The sequence below is a fragment of the Myodes glareolus genome, chromosome 9, assembly GCF_982192425.1.
Source record: "Myodes glareolus chromosome 9, mMyoGla1.1, whole genome shotgun sequence".
NCBI lineage: Eukaryota > Metazoa > Chordata > Mammalia > Rodentia > Cricetidae > Myodes > Myodes glareolus.
In genome coordinates this window covers 96,739,640-96,755,389 of record NC_142034.1, presented here as the reverse complement: position 1 = coordinate 96,755,389, position 15,750 = coordinate 96,739,640, and the positions used below count along the sequence as shown (strand labels likewise).

The window sequence follows — 15,750 nt, the reverse complement described above, 5'->3', positions numbered from 1 at the left end:
AACAACTTTCAACTAATTAAAGGCATGATAGAATTCTAAATTATAGTATGCTATTGATTGCCATTCAGAAGACAGTTGAACATTGGCTTACTTAAGAGATAGCTTAAGAAGGTGTAGAAAAGTGCCTAAGAGTCCCTTAAGACCAAAATGTTCTAGATTTGTAAGGCTTTTGATTCTCCATTGCACTTGAAGACTCTGGCCTACCTCTTCTGTACTGTAGCACTTCTGATTCTTGTCTTATAGATGGCCATTTCTCCTTCCCGGATGCCTCAGCCTCCAAACATGATGAGCACCCATGCCAACAACATGATGGCCCAGGCACCCACTCAGAACCAGTTTCTGCCACAGAATCAGTTCCCATCATCCAGTGGAGCAATGAGTGTGAACAGTGTCAGTATGGGGCAGCCAGCAGCCCAGACAGGCGTTTCACAGGTACATCAGTGTGGGAACCTGGACAGCCCCAGCCTCTGTGACAAGATCCTGTCTTACTTTATTTTATGAAAGTTAGAATTCTAGAATATGTCTCTTCATTGTTCTCCACTTTGTCCTGTAAGTTTTAATTTTTTGGTTCTCTCTAGGTGAACTTCACACAAAAAGTAAAATGATTGGGTTTTTTGTTTTGTTTTGTTTTTATGTTTTGATCTTTGGATTTTGGTTCCTCTGTGTATATTTTAGAGATCTAAGATTAACATGTCACCCTGAGAAATGCTGGTACTTGAAGAATTTCCTCTTAGTGACTCAGTTTGTGTGTTGACCTGTGTTGGGGTGTCAGGCTAGCAGAATCATTGGGAGTAACACTCTCCTCATCGAACATGTTTCAGTTATTCAGTTAAAGCTGAAGATACTCCTTTTCCATTCATTTTACTGCTTTCCCCCACTTTGGTTAATTGTTGTATATCAAATGTCAGCTGCATACAAAGTATTTAAAATAGGTCAAATTTTTCCCAAAATATAAGATTCATGCCTTTTTAGACAATGAGCTAATGTTGATGAATGAGTTAGATTTACTCCATAATGATTAATTTCTCTATAATTTCTTTAGAATAGAGGTCAGGAAACCAATTCCCCTTCTTCCCACAGTCTCCCCATGTAGCCCAGGCTGCAGTCTTCCTTTTTCAGCCATATGCCACAGTGACCAACAGTAGACCTTTTCTATAAAAAGCCAGATAGTAAACGTAAATATGTTTTTAACTCTTTAGGTCTGCTTTTATGGTGTACAAATAGTTATAGGCAGCACTTCAGTATTTGGCTGGTTGTGGCTATCATCCTGTGAAACTATTCTGGGTGCCTAGGTCAAACTTCTTTGTGATGTTGATTCCTTTTTTTTTTTTTTGAAAGGTCAACAATTCTCTAGTGTCTCTGCAGTTGAAAACCACCATACTCACATGATCTAGTGTTTCAGCTCCCCCCAAAAGAAAAAAAAACCCACCTTTTTCTGTGGTCTAAGTTACAAGTAGATGTGACAAAACATGAAGTTAGTTAGCTAAGTAAACACATATCTAAGCCATGAATATTATAGCTAGATACTGTAGTTGTACAGCTCAAAGTATGAGAAGCAGTTGAGTGTGAACTTTATTATATGGTACGGTGTATGCTATAAATGTTTAGTCTGTGAATTTGTACAAGTGAAGCTAGCAGAACTAATTAACTGTGATTAAATTTTCTTTTTCAAGTCTCTGATGTTTTCAATTGGGTAATGTCCTTTAAACATACACTCTCTCTGTTTCTTTTAGGGCCAGGTGCCTGGTGGTGCTCTTCCTAACCCTCTCAACATGTTGGCTCCCCAGGCCAGCCAGCTGCCCTGCCCACCAGTGACACAGTCACCTTTGCACCCAACTCCACCTCCTGCTTCCACAGCTGCTGGCATGCCCTCTCTCCAACATCCTACGCCACCTGGGATGACCCCTCCCCAGCCAGCAGCTCCCACTCAGCCATCCACTCCTGTGTCATCTGGGCAGACTCCTACTCCAACTCCTGGCTCAGTACCTAGTGCTGCCCAAACACAGAGTACCCCTACAGTCCAGGCAGCAGCACAGGCCCAGGTGACTCCACAGCCTCAAACCCCAGTGCAGCCACCATCTGTTGCTACTCCTCAGTCATCACAGCAGCAGCCAACACCTGTGCACACTCAGCCTCCTGGCACACCGGTGAGCCTCTTTCAGTCTGTCATTATCATGCAAAACTCTTAGAGGATACTTTTCCATAACAATGTTCTCTCAGGCACTCAAGAGGTAGAGGTAGACAGGCAATTCTGAGCATGAAACTAGCCAGAGCTACAAAGTAAGACCTGTCAATAATAATAATAATAATAATAATAATAATAATAATAATAATAATAATGAAAAGGAAGAAAGAATACCCTATCAGGATGCTATGGCATTTTGCTCTGATACTAAAAACTGTGTGTTCCTCATGGTGCTGTAATGAATTGTGCTTTGTTCTTACTATTGGCCCTAAAGGAAGGCCTGGTTTAGAATTACCCTTGGTTGAAGTACTTTATAGAAATTAATAGTCATTGTTATATTACAGTAAAGACAAAAATTGAACTGTATGTTCAACAATTATTTTCCGTGTTTTCTGTTCTAGATTAATATCATCTAGGTTTTAATAGTTTTTGTGCTTAGTTTCATGGGTTTGGTAAGCATGCCAAAGCTCCAAAGTACAGGTTCTCTAACCTGACTAATCAGCCTTCTTTCAGAATAGAAGACTTTTCTTACTCATATTGAAACAACAGCGTGAAGGCTTGTATCTTCTATGGCTCTAAACAGCCCATTCCTTTCTGTAGGTGGCTTTGGAAGGATGGGAGATGTTCCCTGCATCATCCCAGGACTACTGGCCAGTGCCTAGCCAAGTGCCTTTCTAGAAATACAGAAATCTTAGTATCGTTTTCTTTTGAGTCTAGTCTATAGATTCCCCTCCTCTCAGATTTATAGTTATTCAGAATATTTGTAGAATGACAAATTTAATCAAATGACAGTTTCAAAGATGACATTATTTTTCTTTCTCCGTAAGGACATATACTTACTTTGACTCTGCATTTTGTCTCTAAGTTGTTTCTGCCTTCAGACCAGGGCGTGAGGCAAGCACTCTGCCACTGACTGCATCCTATGTCCTCTAAAGAGAGTTCTTTTTATCTCCTTTATTAGTTTATGTAGCACTTTATTGGGTAAAGTCTGTTACATGGCTATGGAATGTTTGTTTACTCCACCACCATCATTGTCCTGTGTTAACACAGGCTCATTGGATATTCTGCTTCACATAGGCCATTATTTCTCAATCTCCTTATAGCTACTTAAGTGTTTATCATGAGCCTGAATGCTAAGGAAGGGAAATAAAGGTCAAAAAATTCAGTCGAAAACCAAGAGAAAATAATTTTATGTTCTCCTGGCTCTTCATGTTTGGTAAGAAGTAAATCATGCTTCTGGCAGTGATTTCCTCTAGAACACCTTCCAAGAGCTTCTGTTCTTTAGTGTTCCTACTAGGTGCTTAGGTTGTACAGAGAAATACTAAACAGAAAGCTGGGGTTGAAAGGTCAGGAACTGAAGGCATTGATGTGGTCTGCTTTACAGCGATGAATGATTATTATCTTTGCAGCTTTCTCAGGCAGCAGCCAGCATTGATAATAGGATCCCCACTCCCTCCTCTGTGACCAGTGCTGAAACCAGTTCCCAGCAGCCAGGACCTGAAGTTCCTATGCAGGAAATAAAGACAGAAGTTCAGACCGATGATGCTGAGCCTGATCCTGGTGAATCCAAGGGGGAACCTCGGTCTGAGGTACATGTTGTTGTTCCCCAGGTGGCAATACATAGGTTGTGTGTGGTAGCTTTACCTATATATCCTCAGGACCTATCATGATGTTTGGATATTCATTTTAAATGTTTGCGTTTTCTAAAAGTCTTTTTTGATAATGTTCTTCATTAAATTCTAGTTCTGTAGCAGTGGTGATATTTTTGTCTACTAACTTATGGAAGAAATTGAAATTCGGGAGCCCAGAGCTGAATCCAGCCTGTGAATTTGTGGTTTTGTTTGAACTGCTCGGTATTTTAAAAATCAGGAAATTGCAAATAAAACTTTAGATATTTGATTTTCCTCAAAAGATGAGCAGTTCTTTCATCGGCACACTCATTTTTCTTTATGGTAGCCAGTGTCCCACCTGATGTGGAATGTGTCCCTCAGGTGGGACAAAGATTTCCCAATTAGTCCAAGCCTCATATCACACTCCTTATCTCAGAGCATGGGGATTTGATCCTTGTTCCAGTTTTCCAAGATACTTTTACTTCCCAACTAGATGTATCAGTATTTCACTGAGCATATAAACATACTTTTTTTTTTTTTTTTTGTATTTGGGATAGGGTTTCTCTGTGTGGTCCTGATTGTCCTGAAACTCACTTTGTAAACCAGACTGATCTTGAACCCATAGAGGTCTGCCTGCCTCCTGAGTGCTGGGATTAAAGGCGTGCGCCACCATTGCCCGACTATAAGCTTACTTTTATATTGAAAAAATACTAATTAGAACTATGATTGCATCAGTGCTATATGAAGTTATTCAGTGGACATGGGGTATTTTGTTTCTTTTCCTAAAAAGAAAATAAAATAAAGAATGGTATGTGTACCTTTAACCAAAAGAACTCTTAGCAAACCCATGTATGCAAAGAGACTTAAGAGTAGAAATAGACTAGGTTACGGGGTCTGACAGTTATCTATATCTTCTGTGGCTCTATTTTTTCCAAGATGATGGAAGAGGACTTACAAGGATCTTCCCAAGTAAAAGAAGAAACAGACACAACAGAGCAGAAATCAGAACCAATGGAAATAGAAGAAAAGAAACCCGAAGTAAAAGTAGAAGCTAAAGAGGAAGAAGAGAACAGTGCTAATGGCACAGCCTCACAGTCAACCTCCCCTTCCCAGCCACGCAAAAAAAGTAGGTCACATTTTCTGTAACTTATAGACTATGCTGTGCTTCCACACCAGAGATTGAAAGCTGTGACAGGAAAATGATTACAAATTTCCTTTTATGTTCTTTACCTGTCATTCTCTAAGTTTTACTTCTGAGAATGGAGACAGCAGGAACTGGAGAAATTCAGTATGTTAGGGAGTTTGCTGGGCAAACATGAGGACCAGGGTTGGGATCCTAGCAGTCCTATAAAATGCTGAGTGTGACTCTACATGTATGCACTGTGGGAGGCAGAGACATGAGAAGCTGGGGCTTGCCAACCACCAGCATAACTCCAGGTTTGTTGTTGTTTTTGTTTGTTTGTTTGGTTTTGTTTTTTCGAGACAGGGTTTCTCTGTAGCTTTGGAGACTGTCCTGAAACTTACTCTGTAGGCCAGACTGGCCTTGAACTCACAGAGATCTGCCTGCCTCTGTCTCCAGAGTGCTGGGATTAAAGGCGTACGCCACCACCGCCCGGCAACTCCGGGTTTAGTAAGAGACTTCTTAAAGGAATAAGGCAGGACTCCAGTTGTCCTGCTAGCCTCCATGAATGCAAGCAGAGGTATGCACGCCTGCACACACTCAAGTACTGCATATGCCGCCATTCCCACCCCCACACATATGTAGAGAAAAATAACAGTAACAGTCTCCGGCTGAGGTATCAACCCTGAGCTATCTTCTGAGATGAGTAGTTGTAGACTAGAGAGGCAGAGTTAAAATGCCTCTGGATTGTTGAACAGGCTAAGGGGTGTAGGCTCTACAGAGGCAGGTGTAAAGAGTTATTGGACAAAAATGCTCTCATTTAAGGCAAATGATTACTGTCGATGTGTTGTGTTTTCAGCACATATGTGTACTAATTAGAGATTTGTGCTGATGGAGAGGAGTAAGGGGCTGTCTAGCTGCTGTGACTTGGTCTGGCATGGGAATATAAAGCTCCAGGTGTATGAGGTTAGCAAGTAGAAATTGAGTGTACTCTACTGAAGATGTGTCCACTGTAAGAAACAATAGGATGCTGGAAGATTGTCAAGTGACCCTTGCTTGACCTTGGAAGCCTTGTCACCTTGGAGCATCTGGTGACAGGCACATTTGAGAAAGTGCAGAGAATGTAGGGACTGAGACAGTAAAGCTCCACATGGGAAAGGGAATTCCTTGTATAGTGGATTTTTGATTATGTGGACTATCTTGTCATTGCATATCCTTTTAAGAAGTAAAACTGAGGAAAATAAAAATATTTAATTCATTTAAATTAATGTCTGTTAATGGTAACATTTAACCTACTCCATCCCAAGAATGAGATATTGCCAACCTCAATGACCACATTTTTACAAAAATTACCTTTTCCAAACAAAAATAGTAAGAAAATGACATTATTTTGTGATCCTGCAATGTTTTGAAGAGTGTTACAGTGACTGAGTTGGACTATTTGAGATCTGCCCTACATTCTGTTGAGAGGATATTGTTTGAACTGGGTGAGGAGTTCTTCATGGCTCTTTCAGGTAACTAGGAATACTCTGCTCTGACAGATACTTCAAAATTCAACAAGCAGAGACTCTTGAGAGTGAGTTAATGTCATCCTTTGGTCAACTGCAAGGTACTAGGTCATTGAATTATGAGCTGACATACTTGATGCTGTATTAACCCCCTTCTCTAAAGACTCGCAGTTTCCAGTATTACCGACAGTTTCATAAAATAAATCTTAAAAACTTTGAAAAATAGCAAGCTCATGTAGCAAAAGTTTTCTAAAACATTTTTTATGAAGGCCAGATTTTACCATTGACAACAAATATTGTCATTTGTCCTTGAAGTAATTGACTCACTTAGTTGATTTTTGGGTGGGGGGGACAAAACTTTGCTGCAGGCAAGAACTGAGTAACAGCTTTGTTTTTGTTTTTTGTTTGTTTGTCTTGTTTTTGTTTTTCAAGACAAGATTTCTGTTTGGTGCCTGTCCTGGAACTAGCTCTTGTAAGCCAGGCTGGCCTTGAACTCACAGATATCCACCTGCTTCTGCCTCCCAAGTGCTGGAATTAAAGGTGTGCGCCTTGTATTTGTCACCCTTGTTAGTTCTCTGTCTTCTGGGGAGAGAAGCAGTTCCTGCCTCAGCCCCTGTGCTGACCCTGCTGCTGGTTCCCAAGGCTGCTGCTCCATAACGTGACATCCTGTTGTGTTACAGAGTGGCAGCACATGTGGGAAGTTGAGATTTATTGAGAGCATTGATTCTCCCACCTCATCAAGGATGTACTGTGTTGGCTGGCATTCTTTTTCCTCAGAGTAGTGTGGCCACAAAGACTGGAAGAACCTCCCGTTCATTGCGTCCTCAATGCCACTACTAACATAGTGTGTTTCTGTGTTAGGGGTCATTTTGGTCTCAGACCCCAGAGAGACCTAGGAAAGTGCTAGGACTTTCTTCACTGATTGGTAAAACTGAGTTGTCCAGTTTATGTAAAACTACTCCGTTGAATCTTAAGTACTACATATTGGACTGCAGGGGGTTATAAAGCACACACTTGAGAATTGTGTGTACTTTACCATTCTTACTGAACGAAGCTTATGATGCTTGCAAAGTGTAATAACATATTCTGTGCCACACCAGCTAATTAGTTACAGGGAACTTGATTCTGATATAGTTTACTGAATTCTCTTTCTTTATGGAGTCATATTACACAAGCGTGGTAAAAATAGGAATTTGAAAATACTTTATTTAGCATAAGCTTTAATTAATGAATAAACAGAGTGACACACATTTAGACACTTTACCTACCACTGGGAAGAAGAATGAGAGTGAGCAGATCTTTTCTTTAAGACTGTGTATCTGTGTATGTCTACAGTATCTAGTAGATGGAAGGATCCCTGGAGCTGAAGTTAGAGGTGGTTGTGAGCTACTCAACATGGGTGATGGGAACTAAACTTCAGTCCCCAGGAAGAGAGCAGCAAGTGCTCTTAACCACTAAGCTTCCTCTTTAGCCCCCCCCCTTTTTTTTTTGAGGGAATGAGGGTGCCCACACATAACACATGTAGGTAAAGTCAGAGCATAACTTGTAGGATTTGATTCTTTCCATCATACAAGTCCATCCCACGGATTGAGCTCAGGTTATCAGGCTTGGCAGCAAGTGGCTTTACCTAGTAAGCTATCTCATTAGCCTGTGAGCAAATTTTTTTTTTTTGAGATGGGGGTCTCCCTGTGTAATACTAGCAGACTTACAGAGACTATCTCTGCCTTCTGAGTAGTGGAGTTAAAGGCATGTGCTGCCAGACTGAGATTTTCTGTCCTGCCTGGTTCCCACAGTCGTTGAGTCCCAAAGAAATCACACAGGTCTACATTAGTTTTAAACTGATTGGCCTAGTGGCTCAGACTTCTTAGTAACTATTATAACTTATAGTAGCCCATTCTTGTCTGTGTTAGCTACGTGGCTCAGTACCTTATTTGGCGAGGCAGTCACATTTTGCTTTCTTTGAGGCTAGGTCAGGACTGCAGACTAGGACTTCCTTCTTTCCAGAATTCTCCTGTTCTCATTGACCGGCCTCTACTTCCTGTCTGGTTGTCCTGCCTATACTTCCTGCCTGGCTACTGGCCAATCAGCATTTTATTAAAATACAATTGACAGAGTACAAACCATTGCCCCACAGCACTGCCACACCCAGCATGAGCAAACTTTTTAGATAAGGTCTCTCTGTGTAGCTCAGGATGCCCTGCCATCTTTGTCTTCCAAATGCAGGAAATAGAGCTTGTCCTTTCAAGATTCACCTATTAGCAGACTTTTTCTTTGACAGGCTAGGTAATATTTCAGGCTTTATACATCATAAGGTCTCTGTTAAAACTGACTGCCTCAAAGGCAGCAGCAGATGATATGCAAATAAGTGAAAATGACTATGTGCCCATAAAAGCTTTATTTTTTCACACTCAAACTTTATTTTCATTTAATTTTTATTTGTCATAAAATATACTTTTCCTGGTCATTATAAAAGGTCAAAGGCCATTTTGAGACCCTGACTCATAGAAGGTAGGAATTTTAATCATAATTTGTCAACTTCTTATCTATTGTAATGAAAAAGCTTTTGGTTAGATGTTTTCTAGTAAAGAATTATTTAAGGGGCTGAGGAGATTGCTTAGCAGTATTTGATGTACAAGCAGCAAGCTTGGGGACTGGAGTTCATCACTCGCAGATCCCACTTAAGGGACAGGTAGGTATATTGACTTGCTTGTTATTCTAGTACTCAGGAAGTAGAAGAGACAAGGAGTCCTTGGAACAAGCTAGCTAGCTAGTTAGATTAGTTATTCTTAAAAGTTCTCAGTTTGCGTCAGGACCTTGACTTGATGAATATGGTGAAGAACAATGAAGAAATAGTGTCAGCTTTGGGCCTCCCACATTCTGCACGTGTGTGCACACACCACCACCACTATATACACATGAAACTAGAATAACCACATTACTCTAGGATAGCGAGTAGAGTTAGGCATGGTGGCATAAGCCTATAATCCTAGCAGTTAGGAGACTGGGGCAGTAGAATAATGAGTTCAAAACCAACCTGGGCTATGTAGTAAATTTCTAGCCTATACATACTAAGTCCCCGTCTCAGAAGATAAAAACACAAAAGCACATTACCCCACCCCCACCTCACTCCCACAAAAACAAAAAAACAAAAACCAGGTGCTCCTTTGTAACTGTTTTATAAACAGAAGAATGAAGTTAGCAGAAAGAAAGCAAGAATGTTCTTTATTTACAAGGTTACTGGGGCATGTCTTGAGTGGACCTTTATGTTACTAGGTGCTAGAGATGTTATAATAATGAGTCTTCTCTGTTCATCTAGACCTTGAGCCAGTAGTACAAGGACAAGAGCAGCCAAGTGTCCTGCAAAAGAGGCAATGTCTGCACAAGATAACTCAAGTTACCCGATGGGTCCCTGCTCTGTTAAGGATAAATTATGGAGAGCCTTGGGTCATGTGTTTACATGCCTAAACTTAGGGTGGAGAGTTGAATTTCTCTGTTAACCTTTAACCTTTCGTGTGAAAAAAAATGATCAGATAAAATCCCAGAATTTGACAAGTTAGAATCCCCAATCAGAAATGACAGTGTGTGTGTCTGTGTGTCTGTGTGTCTGTGTGTGTGTGTGTGTGTGTTATATACCATGACCCAACTGAAACTTTTATATCACTATGTATTCTTGGCTGGTATGGCCTGTCTTGGAACTCACTGTGTAGACCAAGCTGTCCTGAACTCACAGAGATCAGTTTGCTTCTATCTCCCAAGTGTTGGGATTAAAGACATTCAACACCACAGCCAGAAAAATACAAAAAACAAAAACAAAACAAAACAAAAAAACCCATAAAGTTTGGATCACTCACACCAGCCACCAGAACTGCTTCAACATAGCAACATTTCTGTTCAGTTTTCTTTGTGGAGGAAATGCCAAGATTTATAATATACTAACCTCCCTGAGGACTAGAGTAGGGTGTTTCTATCTTCTAATGACTGTCCTATCTTGACGGTATTTGGGAGCCTGTTTGTTTGTTTATTTATTTGGTTTTCAAGACAAGGTTTCTCTGTAGCTTTGAAGCCTGCCCAGGAGCTAGCTCAGGCTGATCTCGAACTCACAGAGATCTACTTGCGTCTGCCTCCTGAATGCTGGGATTAAAGGTGTGCGCCACCACCGCCCAGGTTTATTTATGTATTTTTAATTGTTTGTTTTTGGCTGTCCGACTGGCTAAATTTGAGATAGGGTCTAGCTCCATAGCCCACATTGGCATGGAACTCAAAGCAGTCCTCTTGCCTTGCCCTCCTGAGCATTGGAATTATAGAACAGTGGTAACAACAGAATGGGTAGGAAATGTGATGGCTAAGAGGGGATAGCAGTAGGCACTGGCAAATGTTAAAGAAACAGCATGAACTTTCAGAGACTTACTATTTTTGTAGTTTAGTTATTGTTTACGTTTGTGTATAGGGGTGCAGTAGAGAAAGGTATATTTCAAGTGAGTTGAATTTAACTGAGCCAAACATAGAAGAGCATCACCAGAGAATTCACAAAAGGTCCCTGCAATGAAATGGCTTTATTTACTGCCTAGCTTGGTCAGAGAAGCAGAGTTAGAAATTATCTTCGTTTTCTGTTGCAGCAATATTTGAAGATTGGGAATTTTTGTTGAAACAAACTCACTTATTTTGTCTCATGGTCTGAGTGTCAGATTTAAAGGCCACACTTTACTATGTTCAGAAGCCCCAACTTAGGCCTCTAGTTCAAGAATTCCTCCAGTGATGAATAAAATGTCAGAGTGCTCAGAAAGAATTGTGGGTGGGAAGTAGAAGCCACTAGGCTTGTAGTTTGAATGTGATGATGAATGTATCTGAGCCCTCATTATGTGATTTATCTTCCCAATGTTTTTCTCCCTCTAGTCTTTAAACCTGAGGAGCTACGCCAGGCACTTATGCCAACTCTAGAAGCACTCTACAGACAGGACCCAGAGTCTTTACCTTTTCGGCAGCCTGTAGATCCCCAGCTCTTAGGAATCCCAGTAAGTTAATATGAAGGATGGGTTAGAGCATTGAGTATCTATTGCTTCATCTCTTAAAATTGAGTAAAATAACCTTGCTTTGAGAATTTTCCCCCCTCACATAAAAATCTCTGTCAGCTGTTACTGACCTCAAGCCCATTTACTTTAGCACAGAGCCCCTTTATATTAGAGGCTTTGTGTACAAATTTGTCTAAAAGGATTGGCCTAAAGAATTAAAATGCCAACTATGATATACAAATCAATCCCTATCTGATATCCTTGGGAGACTTGGAAAGACCACGTGCTCTTTCAAAATTAGTGTTTTGTTAATCATTAAATTGCATTTTGTTTCTGTAGAAGTATGCTTTCTCTGATGCATTTGTTTACCTTTTTATTCAGCAAATTAAAACCCTCATTTTCATTAAAATTGTGTTCTAATAATCCCTTTATTGTTTGCTTTAGTTTTGTCTTTGTAGTAATTTAGTCACGCACGCACATATCAGTCGCCATATTAGCGAGTCAAATCTGGAATATTTGCGGTTATCTTCTTTTCACTTCATTTCTTTCTTACTCTTGAGAATAGAATGTCTCAATTTTTTTTGCTAAACTTTGGGGGATTCACTCATGAGTTTGACTTTTTTTTTATTTTTTAGGATTATTTTGATATTGTGAAGAATCCTATGGACCTTTCTACCATCAAACGGAAGCTGGATACAGGGCAGTACCAAGAACCCTGGCAGTATGTGGATGATGTCTGGCTTATGTTCAACAATGCGTGGCTATATAATCGTAAGACATCCCGGGTGTATAAATTTTGCAGTAAACTCGCAGAGGTCTTTGAGCAAGAAATCGACCCTGTTATGCAGTCTCTCGGATATTGCTGTGGACGAAAGGTATAGTATTTCTGGAAAAAATTTTTTTTCTGGGTTAATGTTAATCCAACCAAGATGGTGTTACACTAAGATTCTGACTATAAACATGTGCTTGGGAGTTCTAGGGTATATTGCAGTCTTTGTAACAGTTGCCTTCTTGGTGTGATATCATGGTGAAAGTGAGAGGTACTCAATAGCAGATCTCTTTCAGTGTCCTTTGGCCATTGTATCTGTCTGTAATATCTGAAACCAGAGATATGCCAATTCTGTCATATTAAGTCAAAACTGTCCTGAAATAGCTATGAACATTGGTAAAATATTACCTTATGTTCTAGTTAGTAACTTACTAGTTGGGTGTGACTCCATAGCATGATAGATACTTGAGGATGGTAAGTGGGATATATGTTTAGTATTTTTTCTTTGTTTTTGCAGTATGAGTTTTCCCCACAGACTTTATGCTGTTATGGGAAGCAGCTGTGTACAATTCCTCGCGATGCAGCCTACTACAGCTATCAGAATAGGTAAGCATCATGTAGGTCCCTATATTCCAAAATAAAGGAAGGTGTTAAGACGAGAATTGTGCATTTTGTCATAGCCTGAATGTGTTACATATTTCCTGAAATTCCTATAAAAAAATGCTACAATTTCTGTGTCCTTTGGTCCCCTTATTTTAAAGTATACATTTGCTGAACATGGTGGCTCAGACCTTTAATCCCAGCACTTGAAGGCAGAAGTAGGCAGATCTCTGAGTTCGAGGCCAGCCTAGCCTACAGAGTGGGCTCCAGGAAAGCCAGGGTTATGTAGAGAGATCCTGTCTCAAGGGGGAAAAAAATAACATACATTTATAGTAAAAAATTTAATGTTATTGTGGGCTAAGGCTCAGTAGTAATTACCTGATACAATACTGTAGCCAAGAGACCAAAGTTAAGACTAACACTGGAAAAGCCTGAAATGACTTTTAAGATATTCAGAATATAGAAAGTTGGATTTATTCTACAGAAAATACATACCTACATCATTTGGCCTTGCTGGTCTGGTAGACTTGTAGGGGTTTTGTTTGTTTTTGTTTTTGTTTTTGCTTTGTTTTTTGAAAAAGAATACAAGGGTACTCTTTGCTAACACTGCAACGTGAGGACTGGTTTCCCTTAATGAATTCAAGACTAGCTCTCCTGAGACCAGTGGGAGCACAGCGAGACCCTGGTGTTTGTTTTGTTTTTATTTGTTTTAAAGACTACTTTGTTTTAGATGCTACTGTCTTTGAGAGTGGTAAGCCTGCCTGGAAAATAGTTGACATCCTTTTGGAATGTTAAGGTGGTTAGACTCTTATGTAGAGGGACAATGAGATGATGATAATACAGAAATAACCTCTGTAGTTTGAAGCTTATTTTGAAAATTAAATTCCTTAATGCTAATGTGCTTTTTTTGCTAAGATGAAGTGAAAGTTAATTCCTTTCTGTCAGTTGTATTTTGAGACCTCTTATTGCCTTGTTAAAGGCTTCGTGCCTTAAAGAGTAAGCTGTGACTTACACTGAAATGTAGGGCATTTGTTGTCAAGCTTAATGACCAGAGTTTGATCCCTGGGCCTACATGATAGAAAGAGATTATGGACTCTCTGATCTCTACATGCATACATGTGCGTACAAATAAATAAATTTTTAAAATAATCAAAAAAGAAAGACTCCTAAATCTTGTGTGATCAGTCCATTGTTCTCCAGCCCTGATGACCCATCCCAGGGTCATCTCTAATAGAAGTTCAGCCTGAACTACTTGTCCTGCTGAAAACAACTAAACATTCCCCTTCTTAAGTAGAAGTGCTTGGTGGGTGTAGTTGTGCAGGTGTTTTGTTTTGTGGTCTGTGGTGTTGTTTGTTGTTACTAGTACTATGGATAGAATCCAGGACATTGCTCATGCAGTGTCTGTCACCATTGGCCTTGCAGTAGAAACATTGTGAGACAAAATTGAAAAGGATGCCATAACCCTTCATGGGATCCTCCCACAATGACCATGTATTATGCTTTGTCCCTTCCATTTATTGTCTTAGCCCTGTGATACATCTCATGATGTATCAAACTTAACCTTGTTCAAGATGCAGGCACAATGGTGTCTCTCCTAACAGGCTCTTGTTGTCCTGTCTTCAATGGGATACTGCATAGAAATGTACTTTGAAAACCATTGTGATTTATATAAAGTTGTAAATTTGTTTATATGGTTGGCTGGTTTTGCTGTTTATTTATTTGTTTGCTTGTTTTTGGTTGGTTGGTTGGTTTTTGTTTTATTGAGATAGGGTCTCGCTGTAGCTCAACATGGCCTCACATTTGATTTTCTTGCCTCACCCTCCTGAGTGCCAGAATGACAGGCAGAGGCCACAGCATCTGACTTCCCCTAAGTATTTGGGTCTTTGCGTTGTTTCACTGTTCTTGGTTGCTTAGGGACTCCTTGTAATGACTTACACAGAGCAGGGCCCATCCTCTGAGAGCAATTAAAGGTCAATTGAGCTGGTAGGATCAAGAAAGTTTAATGATAGAGGACAAACACTAGGACTATTCTGGAAGTCCTGAAATGCCCAATTTTATTTTTGTGTAGAACTTCACTTTTACTAAACAGTGATGTATTTTTCTTAAATACAGGAGTTGTACCCTATGTCTGATACATCTCAAAAGTTTTAGCCATTTGTACCCTCTGTGCTCTTAGAAAAATACATGAATTGATCATTACTCTGTAATTCTAAGAAAGCAGTGACCAAATTCAACAATGAACATTCTGATTGCTCATCATTATTTTCAAGTTGACTATGAACACTATTGTCTTCCAAATAAATTCTGTTGTCACTTGTGCTGAAATTTTAGGCACTTAAATCAGTAAAACATGCTACAAACCATTAAAACAAGTGAAATTCTTAATGTTTATGCTAGTATATGCTTACATTTTCACTTGGATCTACATTTTCAAAATTTGAAAGTAACTTACTTTGAGGAAACTGTTACAGCTTTTTCAGTAATTATCTGAAGATAATGTAGAAATTATAGATACTCCAATTTATAAATACTGATAGAGTATTTAAAACAATCTGCATTTGAAAATATACAATAAGCTACTTTCATTCACAGCTAAACTATATAGTTATATTGTTAATTTAGAAACCCAGATTTGTACTATCATTGGATTACGTGAACTGTTTCTTCTTCACGGTTCCATGTTCATCACACTACTTCCTTCACACAAGACAGAGTGTTATCCAGACTGGTAATGGTTAAGAAGTGAACTTCTGAACCTTTATTTTTAGGGAGAATGAAGTGTAGACTTTGTCGTAATAATGACCGTCTACATGTTTCATCTGCATTAGAAAGCTGCCTTGTTCTGCAGTGTCTTCATCTCAGTTAAGGTTGATGAAGTGAGGCTATGGGCCCTGTCCTCTCAATGAACAGACTTGATTATGTGTAAATTTCACTGCCAGTGCTTTGGGA

At 39.7% G+C, this 15,750-nt stretch overlaps 1 protein-coding gene across 3 annotated transcripts in view; it reads left to right on the top strand.

Annotated features, from left to right (window-relative positions):
* The window catches only part of Crebbp (CREB binding lysine acetyltransferase), a 131,348-nt gene that overhangs the window by 93,135 nt on the left and 22,463 nt on the right, over positions 1–15,750 (top strand). For all 3 annotated transcript variants that reach the window (XM_048433064.3, XM_048433062.3, XM_048433060.3), the window contains 7 exons: positions 244–432; positions 1,734–2,147; positions 3,595–3,774; positions 4,732–4,921; positions 11,317–11,435; positions 12,068–12,307; positions 12,719–12,807. In XM_048433064.3, the coding sequence (XP_048289021.3) occupies positions 244–432; positions 1,734–2,147; positions 3,595–3,774; positions 4,732–4,921; positions 11,317–11,435; positions 12,068–12,307; positions 12,719–12,807 (1,421 nt within the window). The remainder of the gene's footprint in view (positions 1–243; positions 433–1,733; positions 2,148–3,594; positions 3,775–4,731; positions 4,922–11,316; positions 11,436–12,067; positions 12,308–12,718; positions 12,808–15,750) is intronic.